Source organism: Gorilla gorilla, chromosome 12, assembly GCF_029281585.2.
Source record: "Gorilla gorilla gorilla isolate KB3781 chromosome 12, NHGRI_mGorGor1-v2.1_pri, whole genome shotgun sequence".
NCBI lineage: Eukaryota > Metazoa > Chordata > Mammalia > Primates > Hominidae > Gorilla > Gorilla gorilla.
The window spans coordinates 46,715,672-46,735,869 of NC_073236.2; the positions used below are offsets into that span (position 1 = coordinate 46,715,672).

Consider the following 20,198-nt stretch of genomic DNA (forward strand, 5'->3'; position numbering starts at 1 on the left):
CAGCTTAACATTATGATTCAAACATTAGTTGTTGAAATGATTACTGTAGTGTAAGTTTCATATATAGGCACTGTTTTGACTTGTAATTTCAGGTTGACTCTAGTAAGAAAAATGAACAATGTGCAGCAAAAGGTAATTTCCAAAACTGTTCAATGATTGAGTGCTGTTCTTATTCAGAAAATATTCATCTCAGCCGTGAGCTCAAAAATTAAAAAAAATTCATTGCCATGTGTTAGGGCCAGTAAGGATATTAATCCTCTATTTCTTTTTTTTTTTTTTTTTTTTTTTTGAGACGGAGTCTCGCTCTGTCGCCCAGGCTGGAGTGCAGTGGCGCGATCTCGGCTCACTGCAAGCTCCGCCTCCTGGGTTCACACCATTCTCCTGCCTCAGCCTCCCAGTAGAATCCTCTATTTCTAATAAAAAAATTCATGGAACTGTTGATGGTTAAGTCCCCCAGAGCAAATGAAATTCACCACTGATAACAGCGATATGATAACACATGATATATTCAAATGTTTTTCACAAAGTATTGGCTTACAGATGGTATAATGAATAACCATAGTTTAAATACCTTACATATCACAAGATTTGTAAATCTATTCAAGTAAGTCTTTTTCTGGTCCACCCATATAATTTCTCAAACTGTGACGAAAACATAAAAAATTTATTATCTTAATAATTTTTAAGTATACAGTTCATTAGTATATTCACATTGTCCTTCAACAGCTCTCCAGAAATATTTTATCTTGCAAAACTAAAACTCAGTACCAATTGTCTCTGTTTTGTGCTGTTACAACAGAATATCTGAGACTGCACAATCTGTAAACAACAGAAATTTATTTCTCACAGTCCTGGCAGCTGGATGTCCAAGCATCTGATAGGGGCTTTCTTGCTGCATCCTCACGTGGCACAGGGCAGAAGAGCAAAAACAGGATGAACATTGTGTGCCCACAGGGTGGAAGAGCAGGAGAAAAGGAGCCCAGTCCCACACGCCTTTATTATAATGCCATTAATCCATTCATTAGGGCAGAGCTCTCCTGACGTAAACACTTCCCAATAGATCCTCACCTCTCAACACTGATGTTTTGGGCATTAAGTTTCCAACACATAAATTTTGAGGAACATATTCAAACCATAGCGCTTATTAAATAACAACTCCCCATTTCACCTACCCCCACCCCTGATGACCACCATTCAATTTTCTGCTTCAATGAATTTGACATTAGATTTCTCATATGGGTGGAATCATAATAGTATTTGCCTTTTTGTGACTGGCTTATTTCACTTAGCATAATATCCATAAGGTTCGTCCATGTTGTAGCATGTGACATGATTTCCTTCGTTTTTAAGGTGGAAAAATATTTGTTTATGCATGAATACCACATATTGCTTATCCATTCATTGATGGATATTTGGGCAGCTACCATCTCATGGCTATTGTGAATAGTGCTGATATGAATATGGACTTGCAAATATCCTTTCAAGACCCTGTTTTCAATCCCTTTGGACATATACCCAGAAGTGGGATTGCTAGATCATTTGATAGTTCTATTTTCAATTTTTGAAGAATTGCTATACTGTTCACCATAGTAAATTAATGCTTTAGGGATTTTGGTAGAGATGACATTGAATCTGTAGATCGCTTTGGGTAGCATGGACACCTTGATAATACCATGTTTTCTAACCCATGAACATGAAATTTCATTCTATTTATTTGTGTCTTTTAATTTTTTTCATCACTGTTTTGTGGTTTTTAGTTTATAAGTTTTTTACCTCCTTGCTTAGATTTATTCCTAAGTATTTTTATTCATTTTGATGCTATTTGTAAGTGGAACTGTTTTCCTAATTTCCTGTTTGGATTGTTCATTGTTAGTGTATGGAAACACAACTGATTTTTAGTATTGATTTTGTATTCAGCAACTTTGCTGAATTTATGTATTCTTTTTTTTTTAAATTGTGGAATCTTTAGGACTTTCGACATATAAGGTCATGCCATCTGAGAAGAGAGATGATTTTACTTCTCCAATTTGGGTACTTTTTATTTCTTTTTCTTGCCCAGTTTCACTGGCTGGTACTATAGTGAACAGAAGTGGTGAGGGCGTGCTTGTCTTGTTCCTGATTTTGGAGGAAAGGCTTTCATTCTTTTACCTTCATAGTGTAATCTGTGGGCTTTTTATATATAGCCTTTATTATATCGAAGTGGTTTCCCTCTATTAAGTTTGTTGAGTATTTTTATCATGAAAGGGCGTTGAATCTTGTTTAGTGCTTTTTCTTTGTCAATTGAAATAATCGTGTGGGTTTTGTCCTTCATTTTGTTAAAATGGTGTATTACACCAGTTTTTAAAAATGTTGAACCGTCCTTGCATTGCAAGAATTAATCTCACTTAGTCATGGCGTATAATCCCTTTTAATATACCACCATGCACTGTATAATGATGTTTAAGACAATGGTAGACTGTATATATGATGGTGGTCCCATAATATTATAATGGAGCAAAGAAAAAAAGAGTATAAAAAGAAAACAGATTATAATGGAGCTGAAAATTTCCTGTCACTGTGTGACATCATAGCTGTCATAATATTGTAGCAGAACACATTACTCACATGTTTGTGGTGATGCTGACGTAAACAAACCTGTGCTGCCAGTTACGTAAAATAATAGCACACACAGCTATGTACAGTACATAATACTTGATCATAACCATGTTACTGGTTTATGTATTTACTATTTATTGTTATTTTAGAGTGTATCTCTGTCATTAACTGATGCATGTCTTTATTAAAAAGTTGGGAGAATTTTATATAAAATTTTACTGAGATTATGACTGTAAGAGAGCATATGGCTACTAAATTTTATTCCATAAAAATACTATTTAGACATTTCTCAACTTATGAGGTGTCTATAATTTTTTCGATTTTTTTTTTTTTTTAAAGACACCAGAGTGGTCAGATGGTAGGAAGACAGGAGTCAAGGGGAAAGCACTGGGCAGACCCTTTATTGTGGTTTCCACATGAAAGGCAATGCAGGTGGGGGTGAATAAATAGGATTGGTTAGTTTGAATAATTTCGGCAGTACTAAGCTCTAGGGGTGGTCCCTAGTGACTCTGGTAAGATTACGGCAGAGAATATTGCCTCCTGGGATACAAGGGCCAGATAGAAGGGGTCTGGCTCTGAATTGGTTAATTTGTCTATCAGAGGCATACTCTAGGCCGAGCACTTTGCTGTATCTAAGAATTGGCTGGTCCAGGGAGGGGCAATCTCTCCCCAACTGGAAAGGTTTTTTAAGACGTCCAAAACATCATAATGTACAGAAAATTTTACAAAATACATATATGTATATACACACAATACACTCATAATCATTAGTCCAGAGAATCTTTATACAGTTGACATAACCATTTTCCTGATTGCTATACAATTATTTCCAGGTTTTACTCTTATAAACAGTGTAGTAATAAATATCTTTGTACATGGCTTTTGGAGGGATCTTCTTAAATCGATTTTCTTAGGCTGGTATCTCAGAAGTGGGAGTATTCTGTTAGAGCCTTAGAATATGTCTTTATGGTCCTGAAATCATTTAGCAAAATGATATACTTTTGAAACAAAATTCATAGACATCCTTAAACAGTTAAATGTTTTTATAAATTAGCACATTAAGATATGCATGCAATGTAGACATATAAACAAGTAAATATTACTCCAGTTTCTGAAATCCAGCATTTTAAAAAATCCTTTCATATATCTTTCTCAGTATAAATTTATATAGATATAGTTTATATAAATGAGATTTTTATTCCATTTGCTTCCTTGTAAACACCTTTTTTCACCCCAGAATATGCCATGGCAATAAATATAAATCTAGGTTATCATTTTTAATGGTTACATATATACTATAAATTTATTTAATCATTTAAGGTTCATAGAGTATCTTTGTGTAGGTTAATCTCCTTAAACTAGATGTGCTGTTATTGCTGGATGAAAGAAAATGCATATATAAAAACTAAAATATATATTGCCAAATTGTATTGCATATAGTTTTAAAGTGAAGGTTTTTTGTTGGAGAACTCTTTTGTTTTGTTTTTAAAGATAATTTTGGAAAATTGTGGTAATTGATTTAAGACATTTAAAAATACTGTGCCTTTGTATTTATTTTCCATCATTTTATCTTTAGCTTTTGCCTCTAATGACAGAGCAGCTACAGTGGATGCCATTTGTGAATATCAAACTTCACGAGCCTTTTGTAAAATTTATATATTGGTCCCTAAGGCAGCTAGATGCTGGAGCACAGGTAATTGGTTAATAGGAATTTATCTATAAGTAATACTCCACCTAATATTACTTCTTGATCTTGTTTCACAATATCTGTTTTGAATATATTCTCTGTATTTCAGAATAATCTTCCCTATCCATGTCTTGCTGGGATTTTGATAGGAATTGTGTTAAACCTGTATATTAATTTGAGAATAATTGACATCTTTCCTTTGTTGAGTCTTACAACTTATGAACATAAAATGTCTGTTCACTTATTTAGAACTTTGATTTATCAATGTTGCATAGTTTTCAGCATAAAATTGCTGCATTCTTGTTTACCTTTTTGGCTGAGTATTTAAATTTTTTGAGCAATTTTAGTTGGTATTGTCTTTTTACTGTTGATGTTTACATGTTCATTGATAATATATAGAAGTAAAATTGTTTTTTGTTTATTTTGTGTCCTGTGACCCTGACCTTACTAGTTTTAGGAGTTTTCTTGAAGATTCCTCAGGATTTTTACATAGAAAATCATGTTATCTGCAAATGAAAACAGTGTTGTGTTTTTTTTTTCTTTTTGATATGTATGCCTTTAATTTCCTTTTCCTACCTTATTGCATTAGCTAGAGTTTCCAGCAGTATGTCGAATATGATGGTGAGAGTAGTCATCCTTGCCTTGTTTCTCCTCTTAGGAGGAAAATTCATTCTGCCATTACTAAGTATATTAGCTGTAGTATTTTCATAGATACTTTCAATCAAGTTCCCCTGTATTCCTATTTTTCTGAGTTTTTTAAAAATCATGAATCGTGTTGAATTTTTTTAGATAGTTTTTCTGCATTGATTGATACATGATCTTTTTCATCTTCAACTTGTTAATATGAATTACATTGACTTTGAAATATTGAAGTCTCTGAAATAAAACCCACTTGGTTGTGGTGTTTAATTCTTTGTATATGTTTTTATATTAACAAATTCTATTTGCTAATATTTTGTTAAGGACTTTTATTTCTATATTCATGAGAAATATTTGTCTATAGTTTTGAACTCTCTTTGGTTTTGTATCAGGGCAATATTAGGCTCATAAAATGAATTGGGAAGGGTCTTATCCTTTATATTTTCTGGGACAAATTATGTAGACTAAGTGTTCATTCTTTAAACATTTGGTAGAATTCTCCAGTGAAACTATGTGGATGAGATTTCTTTTGGGGGAGGTTTTAAATTATGAATTTAAGTTCTTTAATAGTTACAGGGCTGTTCTAGTTATGTAATTCATATCGATGATTTGTAGTAGTTTGTGCTTTTTGAGGGACTGAACCATTCAAATGTATGCACATTTATGTGTGTAGAGTTTTTCATAGTATTCTCTTATCCTTTTGATGTTTTCAGTATCTGTAGTGGTAGCATTATTTCCTTCTTGATATGGATAATTTGTGTTTTCTTTCTTTAGTTCATCTCTTTTGCTAGAAGTTTCTCTGTTTCTCCATTTTATTGATCTTTCAAAGGATCATCTCTTTGTTTCATTTCTTTTTTTCTTTTTTTCTTTTTATTTTTTTGAGACAGAGCCTCACTCACTCTCTTACCTAGGCTGGAGTTCACTGGCACAGTCTCGGCTCATTGCAACCTCCGCCTCCCAGGCTCAAGTGATTCTCCTGCATCAGCCTCCCAAGTAGCTGGGATTACAGATGCCCACCACCACACCTGGCTAATTTTTGTGTTTTTTTTGTGTGTTTTTTTTTTTGTTTGTTTGTTTGTTTGTTTTTTTAGTAGAGATGGGGTTTCACCATGTTGACCTCAAGTGATCTGCCCACTTCGGCCTCCCAAAGTACTGGGATTACAGGTGTGAGCCACCGTGTCTGGCTCAACCCTTGAGTTCTTTAGAAGTTTGTTGTGTTTCTGTTATTCTGTTTTTCTAGTTTAGTTGTATTGTTGAGGTTGTTTTATGGCTGAGAATATGTATTCTGTTGTTTGGTAGAGTGTTGCATAAATGTCAATTTGATCCTGTTGGTCGATGGTGTTTGTGAGTTGTACTATATCCTTGCTGATACTTTGTCCTGTTCTATCAAGTGTGGAGAGATAGATGGATGTTGAAGTCTCCGGCTATAATTGTAGATTTATATGTTATAACCTTCATTTGTTTTGCCTCACATATTTTGTAACTGTGTTCTTGTAAATTTATGATTATGTCTTGGTGGATTTGCCCTTTTTATCATTTTATAATGTCCTTCTCTATCTCTGAACATTTGCATTGCCTCTGAAATCTCTATCTGATACTAATATAGAGACTTCTGGCTTCATTTGATTCATGTTCTAAAAATATATCTTTTCCCAGTCTTTTTCTTTTGACCTGCTTATATCTAGAATGAGTTTTTTTAATTAAATAGCATATAGCTGGATTTAGAAAAAATAAACTTTGTCAAGCTCTGTTTTAATTGGTGTTTTAGGCCATTTACATGTAATGTACTTATTGATATGTTAGGGCTTAAGCTGTAACTTTATTTTTTTAACTACTGGGTGGTTCTTTTTGTTTCTCTTTTTCGTTTCTTTGGTTCATTTTTCTGCTTTCTTATGGGTTACTTGAACATTTTTTAGAATTTTATTTTCCTTTATAGTGTATTGAGTGTATCTCTTTGTATAACTTTTCTAATAGTTCTTCTTGGTATTACATTTGTTTTAATTTAGGATCTTTAAGATGGAGAGTACCCCTCCAATGATTAGAAGTCATAGAAGTTGGAAGTAAAGGGTTTCTCTTGTTTGTTTGTTTGTTTTTGAGACAGAGTCTCACTCTGTTGCTCAGGCAGGAGTGCAGTGGTGATCATAGATCACTGCAGCCTCCAGCTCCTGGGCTCAAGCAATCCTTCTCCCTCAGCCTCCTATGTAGCTAGGATTACAGACGTTCGCCACCACACCTGGCTAATTAAAAAGTTTTTTTTTTTTTTTGATAGAGGCAGTGTCTTGCTTTGTTGCCCAGGCTGGTCTCTAACTCTTGGCCTCAAGTGATCCTCCTGCCTTGGCTTCCCAAATTGTTGGAATTACAGACGTGAGCCAACCCATCTGGCTGAAATAAAGAATTTATTACTTTTAGGTCCTGGGAGTTACATGGCAAACCTGGAGTCCACATACTTGGAAGTCAGGAAGCACAGGCAGGGAGAGAGAGCGAGAGAGAGAGAAAGGGACCTGTGGGCAAGTGCCCTTATTGGAGTCCAGGATGTTACCCATACAGGTTTTTCACAGGCTGTTTTGTTTGTTGAGTTTAAAGCAAGCAGACATGAGTTCTAGGAGGTAGTCACTGTGGCATATTCACACAGTCCGTAGTGAGGTGTGAGGGTCTGTGAGACAAGTTGTGCAGGCTTCATCTAGCTATTCCATAGGGAAGTGGTCATTAGGGAGGAGTTGTCTAAGGCAGATATCTGAATCAAACATATTTAGGAACTGGGGGAGGGGATGGGGATTTAGAACTGGAAACGGTGTTAAAAGTGACTGATCCCTGCTTCTAGGGTGAAAAAGTCCAACTTATATTTAAAATGAATGCCAGGGCAACATAAAATTATAAGCATTCACTACAACATTATGTATAACCTATTCAGTCTATTGGTATGGTCATTTTACCGGTTTGAATAAAGCACAGAAACTTTACTTCCCTTTTTATCCCTTAACCTTTTCTATATGCGCTTAGAACCACATTAGAGAATGTTACCATTTTTGCTTCAACCATCAAACAGAATTTATAAAACTCAAGAAGAGAAGGAAAGTTTATTGTATTTACCCATATTTTTGTTTACTGTGTTCTTCTCTCCTTCCAGATGTGCCACAGTTCCCTCTTTCGTTATATCCTATCTATGTTTAGAGGACTTCTTTATCTGTTCTTTAGAGTAGTTATTTTTCTTTTTCTTTTGAGACAGGGTCTCACTCTGCTGCCCAGGCTAGAGTGCAGTGGCATGATCTTGGCTCACTGCAACCTCCGTCTGCTGGGTTCAAACCATGCTCCTGCCTCACCCTCCCGAGTAGCTGGGATTACAGGCGCCCACCACCATGCCTGTCTACTTTTTGTATTTTTAGTAGAGATGGGGTTTCGCCATGTTGGCCAGGCTGGTCTCGAACTCCTGACCTCAAGTGATCCACCTGCCGTGGCCTCCCAAAGTGCTGTGATTACAGGCATAAGCCACCGCACCTGGCCTAGAGTAGGTTTGCTGATGACACAAACTCTTAGTTTTTCTTAACATATTTTGATTTCCTTTCAATTACTGAAGGATATTTTCACCGGGTATCAGATTCTAGTGTGACAGTTCTTTACTTTCAGTACTTGAAAAATGTGCCAATTCTTTCTGCCCTCCATGGTTTCTGATAAGAAATGTGTCATTTGAGTTATTTTCCCCATATATGTAAGGTGTCATTTCTCTCACACACATTTGTCTTTAGTTTTTATAAGTTTGACTATGATGGGTCTTGGTGTTGATCTCTTTATTTTAGCCTGTTTGGTGTTTGTTTAGTTTCTTCAGTCTCTGGGCATGTTTTTTGCCAAGTCCGGGAAGTTTTCAGTCATTATTTCTTCAAGTTCATGGTGTGTGTGTGTGTGTGTGTGTGTGTGTGTGTGTGTGTGTGTGTGTGTGTGTGTGTGTGTGTGTGTGTGTGTGTGTGTGTGTGTGTGTGTGTGTGTGTGTGTGTGTGTGTGTGTGTGTGTGTGTGTGTGTGTGTGTGTGTGTGTGTTTCTTTCTTTCTTTTTTTTTTTTTTTTTGAGACAGGGTCTTGCTCTGTTGCCCAGGCTGGAGTGCAGTGGCTCAATCACGGCTCACTGCAGCCTCACCCTCCTGGGCTCAAGCTGGGACCACGGTCATGTACTACCTTACCTGGTTAATTTTTTTTTGTTTTGTAGAGATAGGGTCTCCCTATGTTGCCCAGGCTGGTCTTGAACTCCCAGGCTCAAGCGATCTTCCATCTTGGCCTCCCAAAGTGCCGGGAGTGCAACTGTGAGCCACCGCCCCCAGTTTCTTCAAGTGCTTTTTCAGCCCTACCTGATTTTTCCTTTCCTGGACTCTAATGACATGATTTTAGATGTTTTGCTATTCCTTGAAGTTCTGGTTGTTGTTGTTATTTTTCCAGGTTGTTTGCAGTTGTTCAGGTTGGGTGTTTTCTGTTGTTTTATTTTCCAGTTATTCTTTCCTCCATCCTCTCCATTCTGTTATTGAGACTGTTATTGTATTTCCAGTTCTGAAATATTCACTTGTTTCTTTTTCTATGTCTTCTTTGGTAAGACTTTCTGTGTCTTCGATGAGATTTTCTAAAAGCGTATGCAGGTGTTCCTTTTGTCATGGCTACTTTAGAATCTTTGTCAGACAATTCTAACATTCTGTCCTGTCGGTGTTGGCAGCTGTTGATTGTCTTTTCTTCATTCAGTTTGAAATCTTTCTGGTCCTTGGAATGGTGGGTGATTTTAAATTGAAAACTAGACATTTTGGGTCTAGATTTGTTTCAGCAAAAGTTTTAACATCCTTAGGTGAAGCTTCAGCAACAACCCAGAGTGCTATTTTTGGAGTTTTTTTCTCTTCCTTCAATTAAAGGCAAATACTATCCACATTTTTTTTTTTTTTTTTTGAGACAGAGTCTTGCTCTGTCATCCAGGCTGGAGAGCAGTGGCACGATCTCGGCTCACTGCAACCTCCGACTCCCAGGTTCAAGCGATTCTCCTGCCTCACCCTCCTGAATAGCTGGGATTACAGGTGCACGCCACCAAGCCCAGTTAATTTTTGTATTTTTAGTAGAGACGGGGTGTCACCATGTTGGCCAGAATGGTCTTGATCTCCTGACCTTGTGATCCGCCTGCCTTGGCTTCCCAAAGTGCTGGGATTACAGGCGTGAGCCACTGTGCCCGGCCCACATTTTTTTTTCAAGTTTATTTTTTCATTATAAAAGCGTAGTAGTAAAGCATTAGAGATAATTTTAAAAACAAAAAAAGTTTACCTTAATCCTGTCATTTAACACACTTATTGTAAGTAGTTTTGAACATTTTTTTCTATTTTTTACACAAAGGTTTAAAAACATGTATTTTTTTTCTAATAATATAAAAATTGTACTGACAATATATTTAAATTAGATTGCACTGCTTTTGTGTCTGACCACTCAACCATTTGGCCTTTGTCACCTGTAAAACCTCAATAGATTTGTTTTTAATTTTAGATGCAGAAATTTAAAAGCTAAAACTTATCCACATTGCAGGATCAATACTGAGTTAGGAACCAGTTGGTCACAAATTTCCATGCAGATAGGGGAAACTGCTATAAAAACTCAGTCACATGAGATTGGAGAATTGGGTCATAATAAAGGAAATTTTAAGTTTTTACCAAATCTGGGTTAAGCATTCTGATCTGCAACAGTTTGAAATGCTTTCCTTTCATTTGATTTTTTTTTTTTTTTGAGATGGAGTCTCGCTCTGTCACCCAGGCTGGAGTGCAGTGGTGCGACCTCGGCTCACTGCAAGCTCCGCCTCCCGTGTTCACACCATTCTCCTGTCTCAGCCTCCCAAGTAGCTGGGACTACGGGCACCCGCCACCACGCCTGGCTAATTTTTTGTATTTTTAGTAGAGATGGGGTTTCACCATGTTAGCCAGGATGGTCTCGATCTCCTGACCTCATGATCTGCCCGCCTCGGCTTCCCAAAGTGTTGGGATTACAGGCGTGAGCCACCGCGCCCAGCCTCATTTTATTCTTAATAGCTATATCAAATACCATTAGATCATATATTATTTTAGAGGTAGTTTCATGCTACTATTTCTATTTTGCCCATTTTTTTTGTTTTATTCTCCATGAGAATTATCTATGATTCTAACCCAGTATTTTACTGTTTTGAAATTGCTAAAAGTTTTTGGAGTCACTATGACTTTTGTAATCAGAGTTAGCTGAAGGGACTGAGGCTCTAGATAATCATTTCTTAAGCGAACACAGAAGGATGTGCCTGATAAGCTGGTTTTCATTGATGGTGGAGCAATCAGCAACTGAGAGAGTAGGTAGTCCACCTCTGTTCCCTTGATATTTCTCTGTGTCAGAAATATAGCATGATCTTATGTTCTTACGTTTTAGAAAAATGTACAGTCATAAATAATTTTTTAAGTTGATAAAATTGTCACTTTCCAATTTTACATATTTTCAACTTTAAATTAGCCACAGATTTCACTTACTTTTAATACATATATTTGATTTAATATTTAAAATAGTTATTGGCCAGGCACAGTGGCTCATGATCCTGTAATCCCAGCATTTTGGGAGGTCAAGGTAGGAGGATCACTTGAGCCCAAGAGTTCGAGACCAGCCTCAGCAACTTAGTGAGACCCATCTCTATCGAAAAAAAAAAAAAACCTGGGTGTGGTAGTGAGTGCCTGTAGTCCCAGCTTCTTGGGAGGCTGAGGTAGGAGGATTGCTTGAGCCCAGGAGTTTGAGGCTGCAGTGAGCCATGATTGCGCTACTGCATTCCAACGTGGGCAACAGAGCAAGACTGTGTCTCAAAAAAAAAGATATATTCTGAACATGAATAAATATACTAAGATTGTACATATTTTTAACAGCACTCGACTATGACATCAACATTGAGGAGATTGGGTGAAGACATTTTTAAAGGAGTGGTAACTAAAGGAATTCAGGATAGTTCTCCACAGCATTCTGTGGAGAATAAACCAAAGACAGCTGCTTTCTTTAAGAGCTCCAATTTGCCATTGAGATTTTTATCAACCTTAATTGTTCTCAAAACAGTCACTCAAGGTAAGCTTTCAATTGTACTTATGGTTAATTTTGAGAAACAGTAGAGAATATCATATATTAAAGCAATTCTTTTATCAAATATGTTGTACATTTTCAGAATGAGGTTTTGAATTGTTTTATAATGGTTACACATTATAAAAAAGCTACTTTTATTTGCTGAATGTGAGAAATTGAAGTCTTTAGTTGGATTGTTGCCTCCTCCCAAGAGGCCTTTGATTGTCTTAGGTCATATTCCCATAACAACCTTTGCCTACATCTATTTGTATTTGTCACATCAAATTGAAATTGCTAGTTAATTATTTTCCACTAGCGAATGTGTTGGTAAACTAGTCCATGGGCAAAATCTGGCCTACCACCTGTTTTGTAAATGAAGTTTTCTCCCACAACCATGCTCATTTGTTGTATATTGTCTATGACTCTTTGCCCTACAGTGACAGAGTTGAGTAGTTGGCAGCAGAGACTGTATGGCCCCCCAAAGCCTATAATACTGTCATCTGGCCCTTTACAGAAAATGTTTTTCAGTGCTTGCACTAGCTTGTAAGTTTCCCAAAGAAAAAACTTGTTTGTAATGACCCTGCACCTAGCGTAGTGCTTCATATATAATAGTGAATAAGGAAATGGATGAATTAGAAATCCTTCAAAGTTGGCCCTAATTAATATGTGTTTAGTATTTAGCTATAACAGGTTATATTATTAAATGTGATAATTTTTGTTAAAGTGAGTTATGCCAGTGTAGTCAGGCAATAAATATACCATCTTTCTGTCTTCCCTGTTTGTTAAATTGTTTGTTAAGCTCAGATTGTTGTTTTCATTAATGGGCAATGACAGTCATTTAATTTGACTTCTTTCTTTGAAGTATGTTTTATTTAGTCACTCCTGATGGTATGGAATTGATGAAAAAGTAAAAAACCATATAACTGCCTTCTTAATTATTTTGCCTCCTTATGGTTATGGTTCTCAAGATTACAATAGACTAGGTGGTTAGTGTGTGAAAGGTCACTTACGAGAAGCAGGGATTAGCTCAAAATAAAGTTCACCACAGACCTATCTCCAAATCTTAAAAAAAAATACACACACGCTTACATACCCACGGGTAACAGGATTCTAAATAAGAATTTTAGCTGACACATCATAGCCACACATTAAAGCATAGATTCACTAAAGATCAAATAATATTAGTATCAAGAATTTGAAGCCAATTTAATATAAGAAAAATTATTAATCATTTATCATTTAACTAAGATGTTTGAAATAATATATCAACATATATTATATCATTTAATAACATGTAATGTTCATTTCTGATAATATGCTAAGAAAAGCAAAAATGCAATAAGGGATATTTATGTGAAATAGAAGGGAATTAGGTGCTCTCTGTCACCACTTGTGTGCAGCAGTTTTGGACATCTGTAATGAGCCATGAAAAAATGAAGTATGAATATTGGGAAGGAGTAGAGAAGACCATTAATTTGTGGAGACTCTGTATTAATTGAGGGCTTTCAAAGAAATAGGGCATAAGAATATGGATAAATAATGGATGGGTGAATAGGTTGATGAAGATTATTGCTGAAGTTAAATGTCAGAAATAAAGAACTTTTATTCTTCCTGCCTATGAAGACGAAGTGTTTTAAAAATAAGATGTCCCATATGGCTTAATGTATAATACCAGTTAAAATTCTAATATAGTTTGCGTAAGTTGAGGAAGTGATAGGGAAATTTATGTGGAAAAATTTGCAACAAATGCGATGATTTAAAACAAGTGAAACAGCAACACTGGCGCAGAGGCTTAGCCAACTTTAAAACAATCCTAATATGTAATGATACAAAATGAGTAATAACTTATTTAATAAATCAAAATAGGACAGAGGGAATAGGAAGTCCAGAAATGAATCAAAATTGGCACTTCATATTATGTATTGAATTAATGACTTTGCTTCCCTGTGCAAGTCATTTTTTTAAGAACATAGAATCATGTCAAATCATATGATACAGATGATAGAATTAGTAGACAAGACTTTACTGCAGTTATTATAACTATATCCCTGTGTTCAAGAAGGTAAAGGAAAACATGAGCCTGGTAAGGGGATACATGGAAGATACGCGATAAAAAGACTTCAATCAGATTTCTGGAAATGAAAAACCCAGTGCCTGAAATTTAAAAATACACTGGAGAGAATTAGACACTGCAGACAAACGACTAGTGAACTGGAATACATAGCAATAGAAACTGTCCAAAATGAATTACACAGAGAAAAAAAATCTACAAAAAAGAAAACAGAACATCAGTGAGTTTTGAGACAAAATCATATATTCTAATATTATGTACTTAGAGTCTATGAAGAGGGGAGACAAGAACTATTTCAAGACATAATGGCTCCAAATTTTTGAAATATGGTGAAAACTATAAACACACAAATCCAAGGAGCATGTCCAACTGAGCTCATGGCCACTCCTATTCCCTTTTCCTTAGCCTCCTCTAGATACCTGTGTGCCACCCCTTTCCTCCACACCCTGGCCACTGGATTTCAGGAATACTGCCTCCCATGGTGACTCCCCATGACCTTTTCAGTGGCTTCATCACCTCTCCCTAGACCACAGACAGGCCCTAACACGTCTCCCTGGCTTCACTCTCTAGTCTCCCTTCACACTTGTTGTGAACAATTCTTTCTCACAAGGTTCCTGCCTAACAGATACCCTTTAAAGCTGCAGGCTCCTCAGCCTGGTGGCCTCAAAAAAGAAAAAGAAAAGAAAAATCTGACGCTAATCACTGTGGAACAAGGAAGAGATACAAGAGTTCTCCCTTTCCTTATAGTCTGGCCGCTCCCAGCCTAGGCACAAGGGTTTCTTATGAGCCCAAACCTGTAGGGTTCCAGTGTTCATCTACTACCTGGGGCCAAGGTACATGCTGCTGCCATCAAGAAAGAAGCCTGAATGCTGATGAGTCTCAGGGAGAAGAGCACTTTCTGACTGCAGGTGTTCTCTCCAGTAGCTGCAGGCAGGTGGGGTGTGCCTGCACACAAGACCTGGGGCTAGGAGGGTTCAACAGGATGCATGGGCCAGTGAATACAAGTGTAAAAGGGGCCTTTGTCCTGGCCAAATCCCAGCACATGCCAGCACCTAGGAAGAAATGTCAGAGCCAGATGGTCCTCGGAACTACTGTCAGACACTGTCATGATACAGCTATTTATCCTTTATCGTTAAATATAAATATACTGAAAAAAATTCTGGGAGAACTAAACATTTAAACATAAGAAAAACTCTTAAATCCTAAGAGTAGACTTACTTAACTCTAGTAAGAAGATGTTTCCTATTTATAAAATAGGAACATCAGTTTCAAATTTGATAAATTTAGTAGAAAATGAGAAAGTAGGCAAATGTGTTGGGTAATAGGTAGATGCATTGGATAATACACATAATATTAACTGCTTAATCCAGATATATATAGATCTATGAAGATAATACCTGGTTATATTGAATAGACTGTTCATATAAGAATCAGCATATATAATACTTGGCGAGTTTTTGTTGTTTTGTTTTTTTTTTTTTGGAGACAGAGTTTCACCCTGTCGCCCAGGCTGGAATGCAGTGGCACGATCTTGGCTCACTGCAGCCTCCGCCTCCCAGGTTCAAGCGATTCTCCTGCCTCAGCCTCCTCAGTAGCTGGGATTACAGGCACGCACCACCACACCCTGCTAATTTTTTCTGTCTTTAGTAGACACGGGGTTTCACCATGTTGGCCAGCCTGGTCTCGAACTCCTGACCTCATGATCTGCCCGCCTCAGCCTCCCAAAGTGCTGGGATTACAGGCGTGAGCCACTCACTGCGCCTGGCCAGTTGGTGAGTTTTGACACCACAGTGCTGTCTAGGGAAAATTCTTTAACTGTGTTTTTTCTCTACTCCCACATGACAATAATCATCCACACAGAAGAAGACTTCTGTGACAAAATGTGTGGAGGTTTTTCTCCACATACCAAGCAGCAGACACAAGCTGCTCCAATTCACTTCTGACACGATCCACCTGGAGATAGTGTCAGATCCCACAAGTTGGGCACTCAGTCTCCAAGGCTGCCTCATGCCACACCAGTTGCAAGTCCGGCCCTCTGGAACTTCTGACCAACTGGCTTCAAATTGGGGTTCCTACAACCCCCTCTTTGGGTTTAATTTGCTGGAGTAGCTCATAGAACTCAGGGAAACACTTAACCAGTTTATTATAAAGGATATTGCAAATGATGTAGATGAAGAGAGAGAGAGAGCAAGGTATAGGGGAAGGGGCATGGAACTTCTGTCCCCTCCCTGGAGCATCACGCTTCAGAAACCTCCATGTGTCCAACCATCTGGAAGCTCTCTGAACCCATTTCTCTGGGGTGTTTTGTTTTTTGTTGTTTGTTTCTTTGTTTTTGAGATGGAGTTTTGCTCTTGTTGCCCAGGCTGGAGTGCAATGGCGTGATCTCGGCTTGCTGCAACCTCTGCCTCCCAGGTTCAAGCAATTCTCCTGCCTCAGCCTCCTGAGTAGCTGGGCTTACAGGTGCCTGCCACCATGCCCAGCTAATTTTTGTACTTTTAGTAGAGACGGGGTTTCACCACGTTGGCCAGGCTGGTGTTAAACTCCTGAATTCAGGTGATCCGCCCACCTCAGCCTCCCAAAAGTGCTGATATTACAGGCGTGAGCCACCGCGCCCGGCCTTTCTCTTGGGTTTTTATGGAGGCTTCCTGACATCACAATTCTCTCCACCAGGATATAGGTCAGGACTCTCTCTGGGGAGGGTGTTAAGACCCACAATCAGAAAGTCCAGGAAAGATTAGAGTCCTGGCTTGGGCCAAGTGAAAGGAGGGCAGGAGAAGGTCAGAGACCTTCCCCTGAGGCCTAACACACCCAACATCATAACAAAGACTAATGAGACGAAAACCTATATATATATATCATAACACCACAGATACTAAGCTCTTTATACCTTATCTCTGAATACTATTATCCTCATGTTAGTGATGAGGTTTACAAAGGTAGATAATTGTGCCAAAACGATACGATCTGCATTTGACAGAGCCTAATTTAGCCTCTATCAATTACTGAAGCCTACCTTCTTAAGCCTATTTTATGACTACCTAAGAGCATGTACTTCCTGAGATAACCAAAGAAATAAACACCTACATAGCACTTACTATGTTATAGGCCGAGCACTTTATATATATTAACTCATTTAATCCTCACAACAGTTCATGAGATGTTAATATTATTATTGTAATTTTACAAATGAGGAAATTGAGGCATAAAAAAGTTTAGCTGCACACTTAATCAGTATGTGATGCTCAATCTCTGAAATAAAATTTAACTGTAAGATACAACTCTTCTTTATGGAAAGAAAGGAACACTTGTACACTGTTTGTGGGAGTGTAAATTAGTTCAGCCATTGTGGAAGACAGTGTGGCATTTCCTCAAAGACCTAAAGACAAATGCCATTCAACCCAACAATCCCATTACTGGGTATATACCCAAACTAATAGAAATTGTTCTATTATAAGGACACATGCATGTGTTGTGTTCATTGCAGCACTGTTCACAATAGCAAAGTCACGGAATCAACCCAAATGCCCATCAAAGATAACCTGGATAAAGAAAATGTGGTACATAAACACTATGGAATACTATGCAGCCATTAAAAAGAATGAGATTATGTCCTTTGCAGGGACACGGATGGAGTTGGAGGCCATTATCCTTAACAGACTAATGCAGGAACAGAAAATCAAATAACACATGTTCTCATTTATAAGTGGGAGCTAAATGATGAGAACACATGGATACATAAGGGGAACAACACACACTGGGGCCTATCAGAGGGTGGGAGGAGGGACAGGATCAGGAAAAATAACTAATGGGTACTAGTCTTAATACCTGGGTGATGAAATAATCTGTACAACAAACTCCTATGACACAAGTGTACCTGTGTAACAAACCTGCACATGTACCCCTGAACTAAAATAAAATAAAAAAACCTAACCATTACAGAAGTAAAATGATCAAATATACTGTGTCACTGAGAGGATATAGGCACAATTTTGTTTGTATCAAAGTTAATATTTTTGAAGTGCATTCTGCTCACAAACATCACCAAAATACATCATAACCTTTCGTGACATCTATTGCAAGAAATAATTGCAAAAGTAAAAATGTTCCAAGGTGTTAATATGCTGTTTGTAATAATGAGAAAAGATAAATAGCTGATAGACCCACAATCGGAATAGTGAAGAAAATGAACATCAACCGAGTTCTTGGACTTTGCTGGCATTGTTTTAGTCATTGTACTTGATTGTTTCAAATGTATTCCCTGCAATAACTATGAGGTAGGTCATGGTGTCGTTTTTACAGAAGAGCAAACTGAGGGTCAGTCTAATACAAATGACCCAGATTTTTCTAGAAATATTGGGCCCTTAACCATATCATGAGCATAGTACAATATTATGTCATTAACAATAAGTATGGAGATACAGAAATCTATGTGTATTTTAATTAATAAAACCTTCAATATATGTGTACCAATTTAATCTAGAAATTGTTAAAAGGAGTTGTAGGAATTTTATCTGATAGAATTATTTGGTTTACTGATAGCTTTCTTTTTTTGTTTTGAGAGATGGGATCTCACGCTGTCACTCAGGCTGGAATGCAGTGGTGCAAGCATAGCTCACCACAACCTTGAACTCCTGGGCTCAAGCAGTCCTCTTGCCTCAGGCTTCCAAGTAGCTGGGACTACAGGCATGCACTACGATGCCCATCTAATTTTTTATTTTTTGTAGAGATGAGCTCTTGCCATGTTGCCCAAGCTGGTCTCAAACTCCTGGGCTGAAGCTGTCTTCCCCCCTTGGCCCCTCAAAGCAGTGGAGTTACGGGCACCAGCCATCCCCAGCCAACTGTCTTCTATATGCAATATATATATAATATATATACTATATAATATATTATATATACTATATAATATATATACTATATAATATATTATATATACTATATAATATATATACTATATAATATATTATATATACTATATAATATATATACTATATAATATATTATATATACTATATAATATATATACTATATAATATATTATATATACTATATAATATATATACTATATAATATATTATATATACTATATAATATATATACTATATAATATATTATATATACTATATAATATATATACTATATAATATATTATATATACTATATAATATATATACTATATAATATAGTATATATACTATATAATATATATACTATATAATATAGTATATATACTATATAATATATATACTATATAATATACATACTATATAATATATATACTATATAATATATTATACTATATAATATATTATATATACTATATAATATATACTATATAATATATTATATACACTATATAATTTATACTATATAATATATACACTATATAATATATTTATACTATATAATATATTATATATACTATATAATATACACTATATAATATATTTATACTATATAATATATTATATACACTATATAATATATTATATATACTATATAATATATTATATATACTATATAATATATTATATATACTATATATAATATATATAATATGTAATATATACAATATATAATATATACTATATAATATATATACTATATAATATATATACTATATAATATATTATATATACTATATAGTATATATACTATATAGTATATATACTATATAATATACTATATAGTATAATAAATATATATACTATATAGTATATATATTAAATATATATTATATATATTATATATTACATATATATAATAAATATATAGTATATATTAAATATATATTATATATTATATATTTTTTTATATACATATACATATACATATTATATATATATGTAGAAAATGTGTACATTAGGACTAGGACATTTGTCCTGTCCTACTTGGCACTTGGCTCTCAAAGCAGATTTATGTATTTTTAAATTGTGAGCTTATACTTTAGGTCTAGAGAAATGTAGGGAATTGTTGCTGTTCTCAGTTAATAGGCAGGTTTGATTTGGTAGGAAGCCAGTATAATGTTGTAGTTACTTCAACTCTGTAGTCAGACAACTAAGGTTTGAATCTTAGCTTCACTACTAGCTGTGTGGTATTTGGAAGGTCTTTTTTGTTTGTTTGTTTTACTATTTCCACTACA

At 35.9% G+C, this 20,198-nt stretch overlaps 1 protein-coding gene across 50 annotated transcripts in view; it reads left to right on the top strand.

Annotated features, from left to right (window-relative positions):
• The window catches only part of LOC101137060 (coiled-coil domain-containing protein 138), a 90,229-nt gene that overhangs the window by 38,724 nt on the left and 31,307 nt on the right, over positions 1-20,198 (top strand). For 38 of the 50 annotated variants that reach the window (XR_010129892.1, XR_010129891.1, XR_008677036.2 and 35 more), the window contains 2 exons: positions 4,172-4,288; positions 11,802-11,994. The exons of 2 other annotated variants lie outside the window; for them this stretch is intronic. Coding sequence is in view for 18 of the 48 variants with exons in the window: in XM_055378334.1 (XP_055234309.1) it covers positions 4,172-4,288; positions 11,802-11,994 (310 nt within the window). In the remaining 30 variants the exon portion in view is untranslated. The remainder of the gene's footprint in view (positions 1-4,171; positions 4,289-11,801; positions 11,995-20,198) is intronic. 10 more of the 50 variants (XR_010129901.1, XR_010129893.1, XR_010129895.1 and 7 more) reach the window with 1 other exon arrangement.